Raw genomic sequence first — 23771 nt, 5'->3', positions numbered from 1 at the left:
GAGTTTAATAAAGTTTATTGTACATCACACAAAAGATGAAGCGTCAGTTTTACTTCAGATAATTACCGTAAGAGCTGAGTAAACACAGTACGTTATTAGAAGTGAGCAAGTACATAAACGAATTTCGGTAGCGTTGAGGGAGCATTCCTGTGGGCGGAGGTTAGTCAAAAAACGGTTTTAATGACGTCATTAAAGAAGGAAGTAGAGGGATGTAGTCCAAACGGGCCGTTCGATGTAGTCAACTTCTGTTAAATAAAATATCTCGCTTGGCATTGAACTTTGATCTTTATAATTTTACAGATATTATTTATACTCTAACAACAACATTACACACTAACTAAAGTTTGAAACATGGGATCACGCAGAACGGGACCTTTAAATGCAAAAACGAGTTCTGTGTGAACCGGCCCTAATGGATTTTGACACGGTGTAAGAATCTATTCTGTTTAATTAGATTCCATTTATTTTCCATTTCCAAGTATTTTACAAAGACAGTTTTCAACATCATTCAGAGAATGTAATTATTTTATGTTTATATAATGTTATGAAATTACCAAAGAATATAGCTAAACTAATGAAAATATGTTTACTGTTTACATATTGAATAATTCAGGTGAATGGAATATATAGGGTTTAAAATGGAATATTTCATACACTTTGAATTAAGAAACTGATGTATTTCCAACTTGATTTTCTAACATTCAGACATTTTCATTAATAAACAAATTAACTCTAGCCAAAAAAAAAAAAAAAAAAAAAACATATTAAAAGACATTAACTTTTTTCATTTTCGCAAAATGAACTTGGTTAATCCATAGCGTTGTTGATATCGGTAAGCTTGAAGGCTATCTTTTCAACATAACTGTTCTCACCACATTCAAAGAGACAGGCAAAGTACTTTGGATCCTCACACTCTGCCAGATCTGAGTATCCACTTGGACCTTTATTGATGCACTTTATGGTTTCCCATTTTATGGGATCCAATGGTGATTTATTCACATAGATTGTGAGATGCATTCTCTCTTTTTTATCAAATGGATGAGAATAGAGCAGCCATGGTTTCTGATCAGAGGAAAGAATTTTCAGCACACTGCCTTGGCAACCACTACCAGTCTCTGTCAGCGGTGCAGATTTAGGCTTGTTAAAAGTTTCTCCACTATCCTCGCTTAGAGCCTCGACTCTGTGGCCGGATGTAGTTCGAGCATTGCAGTACAGTTTGTTGTCGATCTCAGCCATCTGACACTCAACAGACTCACCTTTCATTTGTTCTCCTACATGCCAAGTGCTTCCTTCATCTTTACTGTAGAATGCAAATGCACGTGATACGAGGCAACAACATGATGAACAACATGATGAATAACACGATGAACAACATGATGAACAACATGATGAACAACACTTGGAACCAAAATAATACGCATATGCTGGGATAATCAGTCTCTTGTTCTCCATTTGAACACCATGTCCTGGTCCAACAGCAAAGGTGGCCCAGTTTTTCTCCTTTTCACTGATCAGATGATCCAAGTTCGTACATGTTTTACTCCAGCTTCTGCCAGTGTCCTTACTGGTTATGTAACAAAGTTGTGCCTGGTTCTTTTTTTCATTTTTTTGATCATTTTCAGAGACACCAAAGGGAACACAAATAAAAAACAGGAAGAGCGTATCAGAAACTTTCTCATAGACCGGACATGGATTCATGCTGCGGTGTTCTTTTAGACAAGCTGAATCAAGCACAACTTCACTCTCCCACTGAAATAAAAACAAGACATCATGTGAAAATAATCTATGAAATAGTTCAGTTGTGAAGAAAATTGTCTGTTATGAAAAATGTTTTACGATTTTGGTTAAACGTGTCTGGTACCTCAACTTTCTTCTCGTCATTCTTCCACAATCCTCTTTTCATCACAAGCACATCTGCATCAATGTCTTTAGGAGTTTTCCGCTTTTCAGCGAAGGCAAGGTAGGTTTGTTCTTTACAGATATAGATGAGAGCTGGAATTCTGTAGGTCACCTGCCCATTATTATCTTTTGCCTTCTGTTTGAATAATGTTGTTGCTGTTGTTATGTCGTTGAGAGGAATTGAATTGCTGTTTGAAGATGTATTGTTACCCATTGTAAAATTCTAGCCCTATAAACAGAAAGAATAAATAGTAGAAGTATCAGTAAGAGTATCACTGTGCACTTCAGTCACGTGTATGAATGTATGAATTACATTGCTTGAGATACCAACTCAAATCAAATCAAAATGATTTTAGACCTTTTCTCAGAATTACGTTGGCTTGATAAAAGTCCTATAGACTTTCATTGAGGGGGTCAAAACTTTTATACAATAACCCTTTCTAGGCTTGGTTTCACAGACAGGGCTTAGATTAAGTCAGTATTAGGCCTTAGTTCATTTGACCTATTGGTAAGCCCCTCCCCTCGAACACAAATGAGCCAATGGCAGTTGAGTATCATTTGTACAGGGACCAGAACTCAGACATCTTTAGGTTTCAGCGCCATAGAGAAACATGTGAATTTGTCAAAATTGATCAAACACATTTTGGGACAAGGTGACATTTATGACATTTAAGTAGCTTTTATAAACATAAAGATATGTCAGTGCAAGTTGCTTTCAGTTTAAACAGCTCAAACATGCATTTTAGTCTGGGACTAGATTAAGCCTTGTCTGTTGAACTGGGAAAATTAGTAGCTTTATTCCTCAAATATCTCTCACTAGCAAAACTAGCAACTGGCTTACACTGTAAAAATAAAATAAAATAAAAATCATGGGGCTTGTCATTTTCATTAAAAATTGTGTGTGTATTTTATTAAGAAAATTGTGTTTTATAGTTGTATAGAAAATATTGAAAACTTTTCACTAATTAAACCAAGAGATACATTTTCCTATTTTTTTAAGGAAACAGTTTTGAGGTTTGAACTGAGGAACCAATTAAGCTGATAAAATTAAGGAAAAAAGGCAACCTATTTATTTTAAGAGAATTAGTTAAATTATGCCGTTTTATTTATAGACACCATTGTTAGTTCCCAGCATGCTTTGCACATGGCTGGAAATGGAGAGTAAATATTGAAATTATTGTTATTTTATGTTTTTGAGTAAAGGGAAACATCTGTTAATGATAATGTTCAGTTATGTTTGACATTTGAAAGAGTTTGTATTATGTTTAAGTTTTGATTGTGCAGAAGAATAGGGATTTTGGTTAGGTTGTGAATAACTGCATGTTAACACTCTTAAGCATGTTGTTTTGTTCATTGAGCAATAACTTTGCTAATAGTAGTGCAGTAACAAGTTTTTTTATGTGCTGTGCTAGCAGCATACAGTCTTTTAATTATACAATATAGCTCAAAATCAAATATAAATAGATAATTTTCATTCACTTGAATTCAATAAAAAAGCATATTTCACTAAAAATATTAAAAACAAGATTACATGAAAGAAATCAAGCCTTAACTACTCCAAAAATACCATGTGTAATATTGTTACCATAATTATTTTAAGTAGCACATAGCATTTTTTACATGCCAAAACGTGCTAACATTATGCTAATTCATGTTATCAATGTGATAAGACATGCTAACAACATGCTATTTTATCAAAAATATCATGTGTAATTAAAGTTACTATCATTATTTTAAGTATCACATAGCATGTTTTACATGCTAGCAACATGTTATCAATGTAAGACATTCTAATTTATGCTAAAACATGCTAATTCACGTTAGCAACATGTTATTTCATGTTAACAACATGCACATTTATGCTAACAACATGCTAATTCATGTTAGCAATCTATTAAGAGTTAGAAACATGTTAAAACATGTCAGCAACATGCTAAATCATGCTAGCAATGTGTTAAAAATGCAAGTGACATGCTATTTCATGTTAGCAATGTATTAAACATGCTAGTAAAATGCTAATCAAAGCTAGCAACATAAAAAACATGTTAGCAATGTGCTAAAAGAAGCCAAATTAAAGTTTGTCTGCAAACTTTACTTGTTTTTTTTTTTTTTTCTTGTTCTTCTGGGACAAAATTTAGACTGTATCTCTATTGTAAAGCTATTACTCAACATCCACCAAACTCGGCTCAGACCTTCAGACTGTTTGTGTGACGTAGTGTGCCCCTTACCAAAAATAAGTGTACTTCAAGTTAATTTTATGAAGCATACTTAAGTAATGTTAAAGTATATTTTAATGTATACTTTATGTAGTAAGAATACTAATGTCAATGTACTAGTAGTAAACTTGCAAGTGTTATATTTTAATACTGCTTGGGGCTAAATTGGGTCACTTTTAGTATAAAAAGTATACATTTAAGTGTACTTAAAATAGAATAGAATACCACTGGCTGGAAAATTTTCTTTGGTCTCACCAGACCTATAAAAACATCATTGTACAAACATAAACATATATAAACAAACCAACATCATATCACATCGGTGCCGTACATATCTCCGCCCATCACATCACATCACTGCAGATTGCCCCATACACATCGTGTACAGTATACTTTCTCTACAGAAAAATACCATTTAGTGTGGTTTATTCATTAAATTTATTGCACTAGGTATAAAAGATCGCTTATAGATATTCTTGTTTGCCAGAGGCACTCTGTATCGTCGCCCTGAAGGGAGCAGCTCAAACTCATTATGGAGGGGGTGTTTTTTGTCACCAATGATGCTCAGGGCCTTTATATATAGCTGTACTATAAAGGACATCCAGTGACTTTTGTTGCCGGCCTATTACCTTTTCTGCTGTTTTGACTATCCTGCCCAATTTATTTTTATTTATAAGTGTTAAGTGACCAAACCAGACCGAGATATTAAACATGAGAATACTCTCTATCAGGCTGACATACACTTTCTCCAGAATGTTTTGACTAACACCGAACTCCTTCAGTTTCCTAATTAAAAACATTCTCTGCCCGGCTTTTTTACAGATAGAATAAGTATTTTCAGTGAAACTTAATTTATCATCCACATGTGTACCTAGATACTTAAAACTGTTTATTATCTCCACTGTTTGACCACAGAGAGTAAGCGACACACTCAAAAAAAAAATTCATTGGATGAACATGATTTTATCATGCCACCTATATTCCATCTAAACAAACCAAGTTAAGTCAACCAACCTTTATCATATTATTTGAACACAAAATAGATGTGTTGGTTAAACATGATATTAACATTTCCATTAAACTCATTTTAATATTTTTTGAGTTACATGTTCATTCTTAGTTAATTTAGTGAGATTACTTTGAGTGTACAAAAAAAACACAGAAAACATGCAAACAATTTAAAATTTTATTTTTTTTAATTGGGCTTTAACATGCACCAGTTAAGTCTGAACTGCTTTCTTCACTTTAAGTATCCCATTCATCTGAGTGTTTGTAACATGATATATAAGAAACATTTAGCTAACAAAATCTTGGCTCTTGAGAAAACTGATCCCCAAGCAACGCTTGCAGGACTTTAACGCCCCTTTTTTCTTAACACTTCTAAAAATTAAGCAATTTTAACACTTTCCTTTTTGGGAATTTGTAAGGTAAACCATGGCCTGATACAGAAAAATGTTACATTTGAAAATAAACATGAATTTAACAAACAATTGTGAGTAACAATTTGAGCTGTAAAATAATAATAAAAAAAGATTGTCTGATGAAATACTGGTGTATATATAAAACATAAAAATAAATAAATACATACCTTAAAAAAATAAAAACCTTACAGCAGCTTGCTGTGATGAAATCACATGAAAATTATTTTGATAATTCTAAATTACCAGTGTAGCTTATGTTCCTTCACATCTTAAAAATTAAGCCATTTTAATAATACCCATTTTGGGAATTTGTAAGTGTAAACCTTGGCCTTGACACACACACACAAAAAAAGTAAAATTTGAACAAACATGAATTTATAGCAAGTGTGTAACAACTGCTCCAGTCAGTTGTCCCTTTGGTAAAACACTGTTGTAGTCTCAGTCCATCTTTTTCAAGCTCACTTACTCCAAAAGCTTGTTTTTGAGGAACTGTGCCTTGGATGATAACATCTGTCCATTTAGATTTAGAAAGATCTTCTGCAAGACTTCAAAAGTGCATTTGAGCTCTGGTGGGTAACTCAGGTTCAAACAGTATATCAGTCCAAATAACAGAGCACAAGCCTGACTATTCAAGTCACTGAGCACTTCCACACCTTCAAGGACACCAATGTCTGCTGGGTCATCGTTAGGCAGCGCTCCCTCCTTCAGTATGACATACACTCCTATCACAGTTTGCTCCATGGTACTTTGTGACTCAAATTCTGAATCCTGTGGGATAAGAGCACAAGCAAAAATTAGCTCAAATATTTATTACAAGAAATGCACACTTAAACACTCACTGGCCACTTTATTAGGTAAACCTGTAAAGTAAACTTCAATCCAATACAGGAGCTCTGCTGTGAATCCTACATTTACAAGGTTATAATTATTCAGTTTTTAAGATGAAACTGTCAGAAAGGTGATAATTCTACTGTTTATTATTGAGGTCACAGTGGGTGCTGGAGTATAATGTGGTGCATTATATTATAAGATTGTAATAATTTATTTGGCCACCATATTTAAAATAAATTAGGTGGCTAAAACATTAGAACCACTTTGGAATATAATGCACTGCAATAAAACAAAAGCATACATGTACAGTTTCTGATGCCATTTTTTTAAAATGCAAATTAGGCCCCTTGAGAGCTCAACCGATTTGAATAAAAAAATATTTGTTTTCGTGCATCAACCAATTCACATAAGAACTGTGTACCATCAGTTTCCTATAAATAAACAATTTGTCCAGCTCAGTTATTTGACAAAGTTAAGTGTTCTCTCAAGTCACATGTTTGTTGTAGCAAATAGGGGAAAACACGGCCCAAGTACAGATTCAATGGGCTTTTAAAACTGTATTTTCTTATCAACTCACCAAATATGCCTTCAGGGTCTTCATTCAAGTAGGTGCACAGAGACTTGATGACACAGGCTCTTCGGGTATGTATAGTGTCATTCTGTGGGGTGGGGACAAGATTAACTCAAACTTCAGTGGCGGCACAGCTTAAGAGTACTCTTTGGGAAGAAAATGCATTGAGAATGACTATTAAATATACACAATTTAAATATACACAAACATAATGATTGTCGTTTCCAAAACAATGGTGTAGTTTATAATGCTTAAGCAATTTGTACCTACAACTCTCCTTTGTAACACACTGCCTGCACTGCCACATAAACGTCACTGAAAGAGAAAGAAAAGGAAAGGTCAGTAATCAAGGATAGTTAGTTATACATTATATGTGAGTGTTAATAAAAACTACTTACATGTAATTAAGGTGAGGTTCACACCAGAAGAGCATGGGGACAGCTTTATATTGTGATGTATTTCATCTTTTGTATGAAGAAAAGAATAATTTTCGCTGTAAAAAAGTAAAGAAAAAAAGTGTATAAGACTGACTTCAAAAAATGGGCCAAAGAAAATACCACTACTGGCTGCTGTTACTAAATATAAAGTTTTACTTATATTAATAAGTATATTCCATAAATAAAACATGTATACCTATTCAATCATAACTTTAACTGCCATTTATTAGGACACTTCAAATATGGTCGACTGCATCATAGATTTTACTTGACAATTTTTGCACACTGTAATCAATAAGCTGGGTAGCATTAAGTAACATGTTTGAAAAGACAGAAATGGCTAGATACAGAACGTTTAAATTAATATTTTGCTGATATACATACATGAAGGCCAGGCCAACATAAAAATGGCACATTACGCTAACGTTAACGTTAGCTAACGTTACATTAACTTACAAACAGAAAAAAAACGGGAAAAAAACGGGTGTATGATGTTTTCGACTCTGACGTCTGCATTCAATTTATCTCCTGTTTTACCCTCCCATTGTTGGGGTAGAGTTATATTTGCTGAAAATCAGCGAAAAAATTGCTAGAGTTGCCATATTCCCCTTTAACGTTAAGGTGAAACTCGTATCGACAAAGACACAGAATTGAACCAACACATGTGCTTCAAGTCTGGGAAAATAAGCCTGCTTAGAAACATCGCAACAGTGTCTAATAACTTAGTTTTATCCCACAGTAATAATTACAAATAGGTACATATATCTGTAACGATCACCAGCTGGAGCTGCCCTTGTGAGCCACCAGAGGGCAGTCCACATCAGACTATCATATTCACTCACTAACTACATTTCCCATAACTCACTGCCCGGACTCATCATCACTTATCACTGATCACATTCACCTGTACCTCATTCACTGATTGCATTCACCTGTCTCATCCTGTTAGTCTGTCTATATATACCTTGTTCATTCATTCACTCACCGCGAAGTCTTGTTAAGTGTTACACTGCATTTCTGAGCGTTTCCCTGGTTTTCTTGTTTCTTGGTTTTTGATATCTTGCCCTGTTCCCTGGATTACTCTCTTGCCTCTGGTCCCTGGATTACTCTCTTGCCTCTGGTCCCTGCCTGTTTTGTTTGTTTTGTTTGTTTCTTTGTTTTGACTACCTGCCTGTGTATGACCCTAGCCTGTACTTTGGATTACGCCACTGGATTGCCCCAGCCAATAAAGCTGCATTTGGATCTCCTACTTTGTGTCTCTGAGCAGTACGTGACAGAAGACTTCGCCACACTTCAGATCCAGCAGCTATGACCTCCTGTAATACAGCAGTACGGATCTCACCTGATCTTCCCAGTATGAGCCGGGAGTTCGCTGGACAGATCGCGGCCTTAGCCCTGGATAGCCTCGATCTGTTCCAGTACACCTGGGGTTTTTTTCCTCTCGCTGCCTCTTGCTCTCTGGGTGACGAGGCTATTAAGTTATGTTACCGGCTGGGGGCTAAGGAGGTCGACCCGAGGGAGCTCCCCGATCTCTCTGGTCTGGATTGGAGAGAGGCACTCTCCAGATGTCTGGAGAGCTTCCTTCCGTGGCACCCCAGTCCAGCCGAGCCCGCACTTCACGCCAGTCCAGCTAAGCCTGCACTTCACGCCAGCCCAGAGCCCTCTTCACTGCTGGTCCCGTTCAGCACAGAGCCCTCTTCACCGCTGGTCCCGTCCAGCACAGAGCCCTCTTCACCGCTGGTCCCGTCCAGCACAGAGCCCTCTTCACCGCTGGTCCCGTCCAGCACAGAGCCCTCTTCACCGCTGCTTCCGTCCAGCACAGAGCCTTCACTGCTGGTCCCGTCCAGCACAGAGCCTTCACTGCTGGTCCCGTCCAGCACAGAGCCCTCTTCACCGCTGGTCCCGTCCAGCACAGAGCCCTCTTCACCGCTGGTTCCGTCCAGCACAGAGCCTTCACTGCTGGTCCCGTCCAGCACAGAGCCTTCACTGCTGGTCCCGCCCAGCTCAGAGCCCTCTTCGCCGCTGGTCCCGCCCAGCTCAGAGCCCTCTTCGCCGCTGGTCCCGTCCAGCTCAGAGCCCTCTTCGCCGCTGGTTCTGTCCAGCTCAAAGCCTTCTTCATCGCTGGTCCTAACCAGCTCAGAGTCCTCTTCGCCGCTGGTCCTACCCAGCTCAAAGCCCTCGCCGCCGCTGGTCCCGTCAAGCTCAGAGTGCGCTTCTGCTGATGCAGAGACTGTTCACGTCGCTTCTGCTGATCCAGAGACTGTTCACGTCGCTTCTGCTGATCCAGAGACTGTTCACATCACTTCTGCCGATCCAGAGAGTGAGCTTCACGTCACTTCTGCTGATCCAGAGACTGTTCACGTCACTTTTGCCGATCCAGAGACTGAGCTTCACATCACTTTTGCCGATCCAGAGACTGAGCTTTACGTCACTTCTGCTGATCCAGAGACTGTTCACGTCACTTTTGCCGATCCAGAGACTGAGCTTCACGTCACTTCTGCTGATCCAGAGACTGTTCACGTCACTTTTGCCGACCCAGAGACTGAGCTTCACGTCACTTCTGCCGATCCAGAGACTGAGCTTCACGTCACTTCTGCCGATCCAGAGACTGAGCTTCACGTCTCTTCTGCCGATCCAGAGACTGAGCTTCACGTCACTTCTGCCGATCCAGAGACTGAGCTTCACGTCACTTCTGCCGATCCAGAGACTGAGCTTCACGTCACTTCTGCCGATCCAGAGACTGAGCTTCACGTCACTTCTGCCGATCCAGAGACTGAGCTTCACGTCACGTCCGCCCGTCAAGTGTCTCGTCCCGCCGAGACTGAATCTGTTCCTGAGCCTGAAACTGATCCGGATACTGAGCTTGAATCTGTTCCTCTTCCTCTTTCTGCGCCTGTGTCTCCAGACACGATGACCTCCGCCACCGAACCAGTATCTCAGGACAAGATGGCCGACTCCACGCCTGTGTCTTCGGACAAGATGGCCGACTCCACGCCTGTGTCTTCGGACAAGATGGCCGACTCCACGCCTGTGTCTTCGGACAAGATGGCCGACTCCACGCCTGTGTCCTCGGACAAGATGGCCGACTCCACGCCTGTGTCTTCGGACAAGATGGCCGACTCCACGCCTGTGTCTTCGGACAAGATGGCCGACTCCACGCCTGTGTCTTCGGACAAGATGGCCGACTCCACGCCTGTGTCTTCGGACAAGATGGCCGACTCCACGCCTGTGTCTTCGGACAAGCTGGCTGACTCCACGCCTGTGTCTTCGGACAAGATGGCCACCGCCGAGCCAGTGTTTCAGGACAAGATGGTCTCCGCTGAGCCGGTGTCTGTTCCTGAGCCGGTGTCTGTTCCTGTACCTGAGCCGGTGTCTGTTCCTGTCCTTGAGCCGGTGTTTGTTCCTGTGTCTGTTCCTGTACCTGAGCCGGTGTCTGTTCCTGTCCTTGAGCCGGTGTCTGTTCCTGCCCCTGTGTCTGTTCCTGTTCCTGAGCCGGTGTCTGTTCCTGTGCCCTGGCCGCCTGAAGGGTCGTCTCCTCCCTGGTCGCCTGAAGGGTCGTCTCCTCCCTGGTCGCCTGAAGGGTCGTCCCCTCCCTGGCCGCCTGCACAGCCTGCTCCGCCCTGGCCGCCTGCACAGCCTGCTCCGCCCTGGCCGCCTGCACAGCCTGCTCCGCCCTGGCCGCCTGCACAGCCTGATCCGCCCTGGCCGCCTGCACAGCCTGCTCCGCCTGCACAGCCTGCTCCGCCCTGGCCGCCTGCACAGCCTGCTCCGCCCTGGACGCCTGCACAGCCTGCTCCGCCCTGGACGCCTGCACAGCCTGCTCCGCCCTGGTCGCCTGCACAGCCTGCTCCGCCCTGGCCTTCCGCCCTGCCGGAGTCTTCAGGTCCCCTTCCGCTGCACGGGCCTGGCCCTCCGTCCCGCCCCCGGGTCCGCCTCCGCTCCACCTCCCTCCTGGACACTTTTAGGAGCGTCTGGAATCCGCTCCTTAAAGGGGGGGCTATGTAACGATCACCAGCTGGAGCTGCCCTTGTGAGCCACCAGAGGGCAGTCCACATCAGACTATCATATTCACTCACTAACTACATTTCCCATAACTCACTGCCCGGACTCATCATCACTTATCACTGATCACATTCACCTGTACCTCATTCACTGATTGCATTCACCTGTCTCATCCTGTTAGTCTGTCTATATATACCTTGTTCATTCATTCACTCACCGCGAAGTCTTGTTAAGTGTTACACTGCATTTCTGAGCGTTTCCCTGGTTTTCTTGTTTCTTGGTTTTTGATATCTTGCCCTGTTCCCTGGATTACTCTCTTGCCTCTGGTCCCTGGATTACTCTCTTGCCTCTGGTCCCTGCCTGTTTTGTTTGTTTTGTTTGTTTCTTTGTTTTGACTACCTGCCTGTGTATGACCCTAGCCTGTACTTTGGATTACGCCACTGGATTGCCCCAGCCAATAAAGCTGCATTTGGATCTCCTACTTTGTGTCTCTGAGCAGTACGTGACAATATCAGGTACTTACCCTCAATATCAAGGATGCAGAACGATTAGACCGCTCACAAAACGTCAGGAATTTCAGCCTTCTCCACAGTACATTTGAGCCCGGCCGCGTGTCCCCGAACTTCCCGCCGCAGTACTGAGCATGCGCAGTGTGACTCACCAGAGAGAATTGTTGATATGAAGCGCCTCAATCTCATTGAATCAACAAGTGCAGATCTAATTCATTCAATTATTTCTTAATTTAGTTCCAACTAACAAGAATGAATCATTTAACACAAGTAAACTCGTTATATTCTTATTAATCAGACATATTTTTATTTAGCAAATCAAGCAAGTGGCTAGTTTAGTTTTTTGAGTGCAGGGATGGTTCTGCATGATGTAATATCAGCTCATTTGTTTTCACAGCATTGATTGACACCAAGCTAGACCTATACCCTTGCTCCAGCCAGGAAACCTGAGCAAAATAATCAGACACAGCATCATTCTTATAAAAAAAGACCAACTAAGGCCATATCATCAGCATATTTAAATAGTTTATACTTATTGTCTTGCAGTATCATCTCATTAGTATACACAGAGAATAATAATGGTGATAGAACACAACCCTGAGGTGCTCCTGTGTTTAGGACAATTTCCTCCGATACTGTTCCTCTGACACAGACTCTCAAGACCCCCATTCACACCTAAGTCCAAAAGCCATTGCAGCAGAATATGGATCTGCATTGTATTAAAAGCAGAGTTAAAATCTATAAATAAAATCTGTGCATACGTGTTATTCTGCTGTAAATGACTAGAAACCATGTTAACCATAGTAAGAGTAGCATCATCAGTCCCCCTATTTGTCCGGTAAGCAAACTGTAATGGATCGAATTGTTCTTTTATGCATGATGTAAGATGTTTACTGACAACCTTCTCCATGCACTTAGCCAGTATGGGGGTTAAAGCTACTTAAAGCTATGTCATTCAAGGACTTAGACCTTGTTTTTTTGGGTACTGGTCTTATGATAGAATGTTTATTCGGTACAGTGCAGGTATTTAATAAAAACTGGAATAATCTAGGTAAAACAGTCTTTAGCTGGCTGGCACACACCTTCAGAGCACGCCCACCTAAACCATTAGGTCCCGGTGCTTTGTGGGGCTTAATCTGTGAGAGACAGATGCCAACCTCCTGTTCTGAAAACTGAATTGTGGGGTTTCTGTGTGCACCTAGACAAATGGCGTTGCTCTTATCTTTAAAATCTACAATGTCAAATCTTCCATAAAACCGGTTAAGATCATTCACAAAGGAGGGAGTGTCCAGTAAGTCGTTGTCATCTCCTAATTTTGGATCTCCTTCCCATCATTGTGTCAAGTCCCTTCCATGCTTGTCTGGGGTTCCCTGTACAAAACTGGTCCTCCACCTTATGCTTAAAGTCCATTTTGGCCCTTTGTATCTTGTTTCTGAGCGCCTTTCTTTTATTTTTAACGTCTTCAGTGTCTCCCCTCAGAAAAGCCATATTTTTGTCATTAAGACATCTCTTCACGTCTTTTGTCAGCCAGGGCTTGTTATTAAGGAATACTCTTACTTCCTTGGTATTAATTATGGATTTTTCAGAGAACTGTATATATGAAGTGATGCAATCTGTCAGTTCATGTGAGTCTCTGCATGAGTCAAAGAATATGTCTGTGGTTTCAAAACAGCTCCTTAGCTAATCCTCACTCTCTCTGTCCCAGACCTTAGTTGTCTTGACGATGGGCTTTTCCCTCTTCGCGCGTTGTCTGTACTTCGGTAATAAATGAATGACATTATGGTCTGATTTACCAATGGGAGGTCTACATATTGCCTTATGTTGTAACCGCATTAGCTCATATAATATATGAAGGGAATTTTAATAATTAATCAGGAATATGATTAATATATATCGCATATTACAGTTACATTAAATTATCGAAGCTGAAAATAGATCAATTGTATATATGAATGATCGCCACAATGAGTTATGGTTCGTCATTAATATATCAATAGTCTTATTATAGATCGATTATATGAGATAACTTTTAATGGAATTCATTTAGTTATCGAACAATCTGTTCGTCCAGCAAACCGACCGTACGACTTCTTTATCAACTCTCAAGAAAAATTACCCTTCTTACAAACCTCAAGGAAGATCAATTTTCTGTCCATGAACATTAATTTTCCTGTGTTTATAAAATTAACCTACTCAACGTAGTAAATAATAAAGCTTTGTAGCTGAATCGTACTTCTCATTGACTTTGTAATGTGAGCATTTAGACAGAAGCAATCAAGAATATAATGGTTTTAATAAAATGAAACTACGAATACAGAATTCTACATTTACAAACGGAATACATGTATATACAACCGGAGAAAAACAAAACGAAAACAATACGAGATGACGAATACAGATGAGAGAGAGAGAGAGAGAAAAGGAGAGCGGATGAGCGAGAGAAAGCAAAATGTCAGGATGACAATTTTCACAGTTAACTCGTGAGAGACACCAAGCAATCAAATCACCTTAAGCAGGGGCAGACAACCCTAAACGCATTAAAAGCTCGATTAAGCTTATACTTGCATATAGTCTGTTGTGTTGCTGAGGCAAGAAGGCACGCGCGTGTATGTGTCCTTTTGGAGCTGGGCGTCCTTCTCGGGCTTCCGGAGTAAACAGAGTTCGCGGGAAGTTTAAGTCTTCTCAAAGTTAAAGTTGCCGGCTGTTCACTTCACTGAACGTAGGAAAAGTAAAATAAACGAAAATAAAGACAGAGATTTAAAGAAAAGAAAAACCGAGAAAAACTCCCTAAGGAGTCGTGGGACAACTCTCACAGACCAAGTGCTCTGGAGAAACTTTCTGGGTCAGTCTTCTTATGGAAAGACTGGGTTCACGCCTCTGTTCACGCGAACAACCAATGAAAGTTTTCTTTGTCCTGTCGGACGGTTCATCTACATAGTTTATGACGGCGTTTAGAATTCGTCATTTCTACCCAGAAAGATGGTACACACAGAATAATACATTTTACTGTAATCTCCTATGTATGAGTGACTCAGTTAAACTGAGACTGTTAAATGGATACCAAGAATGAAATATAAAACGGTTAAGGATACAAAGTTACAATCCCATGCACGATTATAGGCATTTAAAGTTCACTCACTACAACCAGAAAATCATAAACTAAGCTAATGAACAGGGAGCATGCAAAGGACACAGGAATATGTCGTCTACAGTATTTAAATGCTTATATTCTGGTTTTTCGGTGCAAGTCTTTGTGTGTGTGTGTGTGTAAAGGTGCAGAGAGAGCTCATAATCTCTCTGAAGCTGGCAAACGTGACTCGCGTGGAATGTCTGCTTTTCCTGGGTAAACTCAGCGGGCCCATAAAAGGTGTCAGAGGGGTAATTTGCTCTAGACTTTCTGGCGTTCAGGCCATAATTTGCATCTGGGAGTCAGGAGGTTAAAAGCTTTAGTAATCTTAGCAAAGAATGTGTTTATTTGCTATAACGAACAAATCATGATTTCTTAGTCCATAGCAGAGCATGTGAGCGGAGTGGAGCGGGAGCGAGCGGGGAGCGGGAGCGGGCGGATCTTGGACAGAGCGCAGAGCGGCATTTTTAAAAGGACGGAGCGTCACCTTATTTCCCGCTCCAATTTCGCTCCGCTCACACCACGAGTCTGAAGCATGCTCAGTCAACCCTAAACCAGGATCCATCTGTCTTGCACAGTCATCAACAGTAGACTATTTTCAGTCAAAACTCGGCTCAATAATGGAGTTCAAAAAGTAGGCTACTTCAAAAAGGAAAATGAGAAGTCATACAGGTCAGGTGTAGGCTACTATTAATATAACTAACTAACAATGATAATGTGGTACAAGAAAACGAATGTGGAGACATCGTTTCAGTCAGCAAAGATTCATTTTGGAATCTCAAAAGACACATCTCTCGAAAACATGAACGTGAGCTACGCTAACACGCTGGGAAGAAAACAAAAGGTTAGCAAATTGAATACGGTAACTTGTAACAAAGTGTAAATTAAATATAGCGTAATATTCAAACAAATTCGTTTTGTCATTCAAGTAGACCTAATGGTTCGTTTTATTTAGCCGAATTTGTGTTGTCCGTAATAATATTTGTATTATTAGGCCCATTTATTCGTTTAATTTTACAGCAGTTTGTGTGTATGGAAGCCAATTTAAATTGTAATCGTTAGCGTTGCGCAAAAGTTCACTTATCAAAATTCTGGCCTTATAGTTAATTTACTTTTAAAAAATTTATCATATTTTTATTTAGATTATTAGGCACCACTCCGCTCCGCTTTATTTAGATTATTACGCACCACTCCGCTCACATGCTCTGGTCCATAGTCAATATGCTACAATATGCATCCTCGATATTGCCATAACATAAGTCAAGGATGCATGATGAGCGGGTTGGACAGTCAACATTTTGTTGTAACATTGGGAAATGTATTGCTAAAGACAGTGTATTAAAGTCCCCAAGAATAAACACAGGTTGATCAGCTGATCTTGAGAGCACGGTGTTCAAACTATCCGAAATGCGCTCAGCTGCCTCTTTGTTGTTGGGACCTGGAACATACACTAAAATAATTGTGAGTTGCCCAAATTCGTGGGGTAAATAAACGGGTCTAAAATATACCATCAGGATCTCATAGTCTCTTGTGCATGTCTGTTCAACCATGGTAAATTGTGTTGCCCACGTTTTGTCAACAAACATACAGAGCCCTCCACCGATAGTTTTTCATGATTTTTTTACCTTATCTCTGTCCGCTCTGATTGCGTTATATCCTTCTATATTCACATTATGGTCCTTATTTAACCATGTCTCGGTGAAACAGATGAGATTACTGCGTCTGAAGTCCTCCTCATGTTTAACACGAAGTATTACCTCATCCAGCTTGTTGTTAAGTGATCTCACGTTTGATAGAGTGGAAGAGGGTGACGACTCCTTAACCGGTTTCAAATTCCTCCTCTGGAGCCTCGCTTTTTAAATTTTTTCCTTTTTTTTCCTCTTCCCTCCTTCAACTGTTGAAGATGGTCCCGATTTCCAAGCTGTTTGCATTATTTCTTAGAGAGAGCAAAAACTCCCAAGAATAGGCGATAGTAGGTATAATCCAAACTTCAGTATTGTCCGAGTTGACGGAGTTGCTTCCAGGTTCCAGAACGGCACAGACAGCGGAGAGATTCATGGCGGTAAAGCGCAAAAACGCTTAAACAACAGAACAATAACAACTAAACTAAACTAAAAGTAAACTTTGAGTGCACAACTAGTTTAGTTTAGTAGTTTTATACTGCAGTTTAATAGTTTTATACTGCAAGTATACTTGTACGTTTTCTTTAAGTGAACATAACATCACACTTAAGCCCCTTTCACACAGCGCGTTGATTCCGGGAAATTGCCGGGAAATTTCAAGAGTGCCTTCTATGTGAACGCAAACACGTCCCGGGATTGATGCCGGGATCGATCCCGGGTTAGGGACCTAGTAACATTGCCGGGATCGATCCCGGGTTGGGGACCTAGTAACATTGCCGGGATCAATCCCGGAACGCGCCCTGTGTGAACAAAAGCCAGGATCAATTCCGTAATTTGGGGTGTGTCGTAGTGATGACGCACGTTAGGGCTGTAAAAAAATAATTAGACATTCGAATTTTCGTCGAAAAATAAAAAAATAAAATAACACATTCGAATGCAAAAACCGTGCATTTGAATTTTTGGTGTGTCAAGAGGTGTGCGAGACATGATGATGAACTGACAGGTTTTTTCTTCTGTTAGCTTATACAGTGGTACACACAGCGCGGTGTGGTTGTGTTGTTCCTACGAAACCGCTCTCAGTTGGTGGCAAAAATCGTGCGGTATGTATGCACATATTGCGCGGCTGGCAAAGACATACTTGACCACACCTGGCACCGGTCAGAGCTGAGCATGTTTTCATCAGCTGGAAACATTGTCAGCAAAAAGCGCTCAGCACTCGTTGCAGATCAAGTTGAGCTTCTGGTGTTTTTGATGAACAGTATGTAGATGTAGATGTAGTGAGTGGACTGTTTCTGAATGGCAGTTTGCTATTTTGTGTTCATTAAGCTGTCTGTTGAAGTGTGTTTTCTCAGGTTACTGACGCTCGAACACAGCTTTATGCATTATTGTAGCCTAATTGTCCTTTCATGCACACTGTCATTAAGGAAATGATAATTTGTTTAAGAACAATTGTTTGAAAACTTAATGCACTTTAAAAAGTGAATGTCATTTAATTTCAATAAAAGATGCAATGCTTGATTTGGTTTATATTTGTTTATTGCGCTCGATTGCACCTACTTGTGGGCATAGGAGTCGATACAACACTCTTTTTTCCTTTAATGTTAACTATTGTCTTTAGAAATATAATAAGAATTTTGCTAATATTTTAAAAAAGCTTTTCAGCCATTTTGACAGCCCTTACGCACGTGCCATCGCACTGACATCCTGACGTCACGTCTTTACGGGTTTTTTTACGGAATGTGTGTGAACGCACTCACAGATTCTGGAAAATCACTGGCAGTGTGAATGAACCAAAATTAAACGATCCCAGGACAAATCCTGGGACATTTTATCCGTGTATTATCCGTGTATTTTCCGGAATCTCTGTGTGAAAGGGGCTTTATAGTTTATACAATTTATATTTTATTTTTGGACTTTAAGTATACTACTATGTTCCTATTTAGGTATAATTTTATCTAACTAATTTTAAAAACAACCTTTTTATCAACACTTGAATGTGGGTAAGTTTATTATTTATGATAACACAAAAACATAAAATTCTCAGATCAGCAGCATCTGTCCAAATTTCATTCTTAACCATTCTATTTCATCAGAAACAATCTGAAAATAGGGCTTTAAGTGTAAAATACTGAATTTGTCCTTTAAGTATATTTCTGAGAAGTATATAAAGTATATTTCTTGAGAAGTATAAAAAGTAGACTGAAAGAACTTTCTTGTTTTTTGTTTAAAAGAAGTATAATATCACACTTGAATAAACGTATTTTTCGTAAGGGGCTATATCTTTTCTAACTGTTCCGACTTAGTTTTCCTAAAAAACGATGATCAAAACTCGGAAAAACTCCCATAGACTCACATTGACGGAATTTTCAGACTTTTCAAACTCCAACTGTCAAAAATTCATATCTAAACTCCCTGAAGCCCATTACTGTGCGTTCACAAAATTTGTGGATGCTCTGATGCTCTGAGGTAGATTGAATGTTTGGTCTTTTTTTTTACTTTATTTAAAGGGGCCGCAAAGCAAACAAGCACGTTGATCGTTATTTGTGCAGACTGACCAAGTAGGGTATAGTTAACCTCATGGAATCTTTTAAATTTGAAAGTAAGCAATTGACCGTTCGCAAAAGCCACGCCCCCTAGTTATTGTTACTACGCCCGTCAAACAATTGAGAACCAGACACATGGCTATGGCTGGGTTGAGCTCCATACCGGTATAAGTGATTGGTTTTGGAGTAATGCAGCAGACATATCCTCCGGGGCACGACAGAAAGGGCTGCAATATGCAGTGGAGGGATATGTTCAAAATGTTAAAATAAGCAAAGACGGGAATATTACAACAATCGAGGCCAGTGCTTGAAGTGAGGGGAAAAAGGTGCCAGTACTGTTACTCTCTTGCATTGGCAAATCATGACATTTGAGATTAATACAGTGAAAAACAAAACGTGAAGATATTGCTGGTACAACAACAATTTATTGTTATTTATTAACAATATAAATGTATTTAAACAAGTCGTGTGTGTGTGCGTGCAAACGGAACTCCTCCAAGTCTGCAAGTCCAAAAATACATTTAGGCTATGGTGAGTTTACTATTTTATTTCATTAAATGCATGTATGGTGAGATTATTGTATTTTCATGTCAATCTGTGTTCATTTTGACCAAGAACCATACGCTGTTACTAAATTCAACGCGTGCAGCACAGTAAAAATAGACTCGGTGCAGAAACGATTGCAGCATCCGCGTGCAGTGTGAAAGCTTTACCTGTTAACATGCGGAAAAAAAAACCGCACTGTAAACGGACTACGGAGTATATGTGAAACGGGCGTGACTGACGCTTAACGTTATATACGCTGACATATGTATGCTTACATTAAACTTCGAGGCATTTAGCTGTGAGTGAGGTCTCCCACACTGCTTAATCCATTGTCGGCATCTTTCCGCTTGGGTCTTGGGTTTTGGAAAGGTGAATAAAACGACCCCTCCCTCTAAACTTTTGGGGTACCTGGTGTCAGACTTGCAGGTGCCATAGGCGCATCGTTTCACCATGTGCTGAAATCGCAATGTTTGACGGAGGTCCTTCTCCTTAGTTACAGTTGCTGAGCTAGGATTGGACGAGGACCGTTCGAGGGCGGGGTTTTGCGAACGGTCAATTGATCGATGGAAAGAACTTAACAATTATAGTGACTATATTTTGTTTGCTAACAAATAGCCATTTTTGTAGTGTGACTTTTGTATTCATGGATAAGTGTTAATCTAATTTGCATTCCCGCTGAAAAACAAGCTTCCTAGCGCAAAAATGTTGCCTATAAATAGTGTTGCGCGCCTTCTTATCAAATTCACATGATCAAACTCTCCTCTATTTTGCTTGGAAACTAATGTGGTCGGTACGGCTCTCACCGTCCAAGAAGCGCCGCGCCGACCTCGCCGGTGGTGTCAGCGTACAGTTAGGCTCAATTAAACTTCCATTCTATGTACTATTTCTAAACCATTAAGACTAATTTAAACTCAAACTCTAAACTCATAAACTCTAACACTCATAAACTCTAAACTAGGGATGCGCGGTATACCGGTACTGCAAAAATACCGATTTTACATAATTTTGCTCAATTCGGGATTTGATGCACGGCAGTTTCGAAATTCACCGCTAGGCCGCAGTGCGCTACCCAAACAGACGCGGGTCACTTGAAACCGGCAAAAAGTGACAACGGAGAAACAAGATGGATCGAACTGATCAAGCTAATTCTACACGCCCGCAATTAATCAATAAAGAAGGCAACAGGAGTGAAATATGGCATTACTTTGCCTACAGAGGTAATGAAAAGGTGAAGCTACAGACGTGAATGCACCACTATGCAAACGCTGTTTGAAATCATGTGTCGCAACGGGAGGCAACACTTCAAATCTGGCTAAGCATTTGTCTCTAGCTCATCATGACTTATTCAAGGAGTTCAGAGATCGACAGCTGAGTCCATCATTCAACTGATTTAATTTAGAATTTTATTCACAACACTGATCAGCGCACATAGCCATAACTGTTTATCAATGAAATAAGATACGGTAGGCTAAGCTCAAATGTGCTTGCATGACATGCTAGAACCAATGAATGAAGTTTAGGTCTCTAATTTGTGCACTTTCAAACAATAATATATTAAGTGAATTTGAATGAATAAAGAGATTAGTAATATTAATTTTAGTATTAGTGATAGAAAAATAAATGGCATGGTACTATTACTGCCGCTGTGGCAAGAGGAATCAGCCAAAAGAGAGAGAGTAATACGTTTTTTTTTTTCTTTCTGCAAAATCAAAATTGAACCTATGTTCCCTCTTGTTTTTTGTTTTTTTTTGGTTTGTTACATTGATACGTTTTTGTTTTTTTGCACCATGTGATAAAGAGTAACGACTGACAAGATATGAAGATATTAAACTATTTTAATAGTATATTTTCAAAATGTAACTGTATTTAACTGTATGTTCCCTGGCTGTAGGATTTTTTTTTTTTTTTTTTTTTTTTTTTGAACATTTTAATACTTTTGGTTTGTACATTTGGTGCAGCAGAGTTTCAAGCAGTGTTTTTTTTTTATAAAATTGTTTCAATTCATTTAACTTTTGAGGCTGGTTATTGGTCACCTGTGGTATCGATTTAGTATCGATACCGAGGTATTAGATTCTGGTATCGAACCGAAGCCAAAATTGTGGTATCGAGCCATCCCTACTCTAAACTAATAAACTCAAACACTCATAAACTCTAAATTCTAAACTCATAAACTCAAACACTCATAAACTCAAACACTCATAAACTCAAACACTCATAAACTCAAACTCAAACACTCATAAACTCAAACACTCATAAACTCAAACTCAAACACTCATAAACTCAAACACTCATAAACTCAAACTCAAACACTCATAAACTCTAAAGGCCTATTTATACTTCTGCGTCGAACTGCCGCCGTAGCTACGTCATAGGCTGTGCGTAGCGCGCGTACCCTTCGGCGTACCCTGACGTGCACCTCTCCAAAAATGTAACAACGCGTCAATTCTACGCGGACGCAAGCGCTGTGATTGGTCTACCAGAACCCCTCCCTCGGGGTTTCACATGCTCCCTAAGTGCGCGTCAACGCGGACAACGACGGAGAAGTATAAATTAAAACCAACACGTTGCCTACGGCGTATAGGCTCCGGCGTATGTCCGACGCAGAAGTATAATGAGGCCTTAACACTCATAAACTCAAACACTCATAAACTCAAACTCTAAACTCATAAACTCTAAACTCAAACTCTAAATTCTAAACTCATAAACTCAAACACTCATAAATTCAAACACTCATAAACTCAAACACTCATAAACTCAAACTCTAAACTCATAAACTCTAAACTCAAAAACTCTAAATTCTAAACTCAAACTCAAACACTCATAAACTCAAACACTCATAAACTCAAACTCAAACACTCATAAACTCAAACACTCATAAACTCTAAACTCACAAACTCTAAATTCTAAACTCAAACTCAAACACTCATAAACTCAAACTCAAACACTCATAAACTTAAACACTCATAAACTCAAACTCTAAACTCATAAACTCATAAACTCTAAACTCAAAAACTCTAAATTCTAAACTCAAACTCAAACACTCATAAACTCAAACTCAAACACTCATAAACTCAAACTCAAACACTCATAAACTTAAACACTCATAAACTCAAACTCTAAACTCATAAACTCATAAACTCTAAACTCAAAAACTCTAAATTCTAAACTCAAACTCAAACACTCATAAACTCAAACTCAAACACTCATAAACTCAAACTCTCAACTCATAAACTCTAAACTCATAAACTTTAAATTCATAAACTCAAAATCAAACTCTAAACTCATAAACTCAAACTCTAAACTATCTCTAAAATAAATCTATTTATCTATATTTTAAAACTACAAACTAAAACAAACTATTTCAAACTGAAAACTTTCAAACTTTCTTTCTGGCTAGGCTTTTTCAAGCCAACTTAAAGGTTGTCAACAAACTTTTTATATCGTTATTATTACAGTTATTATTATCTAATTTATACTTAAATGGTTGTTCACCATAACCTATATGGGTTACTTCCATGGTTTCTGTCCTTGTTGATAATTCTCCATTAGACTATAAGAAGCAATACTCACAGAAATGATGTTTCCTGCAGCAGGAGCAAATGATTCTTACAGCAGGGTTGTGTCACCACAAACACTAGAGCCTCTTATCAGGTCTGACCAAATCATGCTGAGCATCCTGTATTTATTATAATACATGTATATCAACCAGGGGCGGTGCTAGGGCCCCGAATGATTTAGCCCCGAATGTTTAGCCTGGAACAGGTCCCTGAGCTTATGGGAAATATGATAAGAATAAAGTAAATATTGGTTGTTGTATCTTAGTTCAGAGCAGTCTCTGACTGGTGATTGTTGAAATCTGTCTCTCCCTCCTTCCCTCCAGCGCGCGCGCGCACACACACACACACACACACACACACACACACACACACACACACCACATAAGTGATTCAGCCTATCCTAGAATATCTCCAGGTGTTGCACACAAGAGCAAACAATCTCACAGCAATTACAGTTCTCTTACGAGAGGTTCTCTCGTATTGCGTAAGT

The 23771-nt window shown here is 39.7% G+C and overlaps 1 protein-coding gene across 2 annotated transcripts; it reads right to left on the bottom strand.

Annotated features, from left to right (window-relative positions):
• LOC307170694 (sialidase-3-like) lies at positions 1 to 23565 on the bottom strand. 2 transcript variants are annotated; one of them, XM_079891913.1, is made up of 5 exons: positions 7337 to 10058; positions 7205 to 7253; positions 6945 to 7084; positions 1862 to 6304; positions 1 to 1749 (listed from the first exon to the last, which is right to left on the bottom strand). In XM_079891913.1, exons 4-5 carry the CDS (start codon positions 2111 to 2113, stop codon positions 808 to 810), a joined length of 1194 nt encoding a protein of 397 aa, XP_079748039.1. In that variant the 5' UTR covers positions 2114 to 6304; positions 6945 to 7084; positions 7205 to 7253; positions 7337 to 10058; the 3' UTR covers positions 1 to 807. The 2 variants fall into 2 exon arrangements, with proteins under 2 accessions (XP_079748039.1, XP_079748040.1); XM_079891914.1 differs by lacking the exons at positions 6945 to 7084; positions 7205 to 7253; positions 7337 to 10058 and adding an exon at positions 23295 to 23565 and having other exon boundaries at positions 1862 to 2128.
• Positions 23566 to 23771: the final 206 nt, after the last annotated feature.

This window comes from Squalius cephalus (assembly GCF_949319135.1).
Source record: "Squalius cephalus genome assembly, chromosome: 14".
Taxonomy (NCBI): domain Eukaryota; kingdom Metazoa; phylum Chordata; class Actinopteri; order Cypriniformes; family Leuciscidae; genus Squalius; species Squalius cephalus.
Note: the sequence above shows the minus strand (reverse complement) of the source record. Positions and strands in the feature narration are given on the sequence as shown.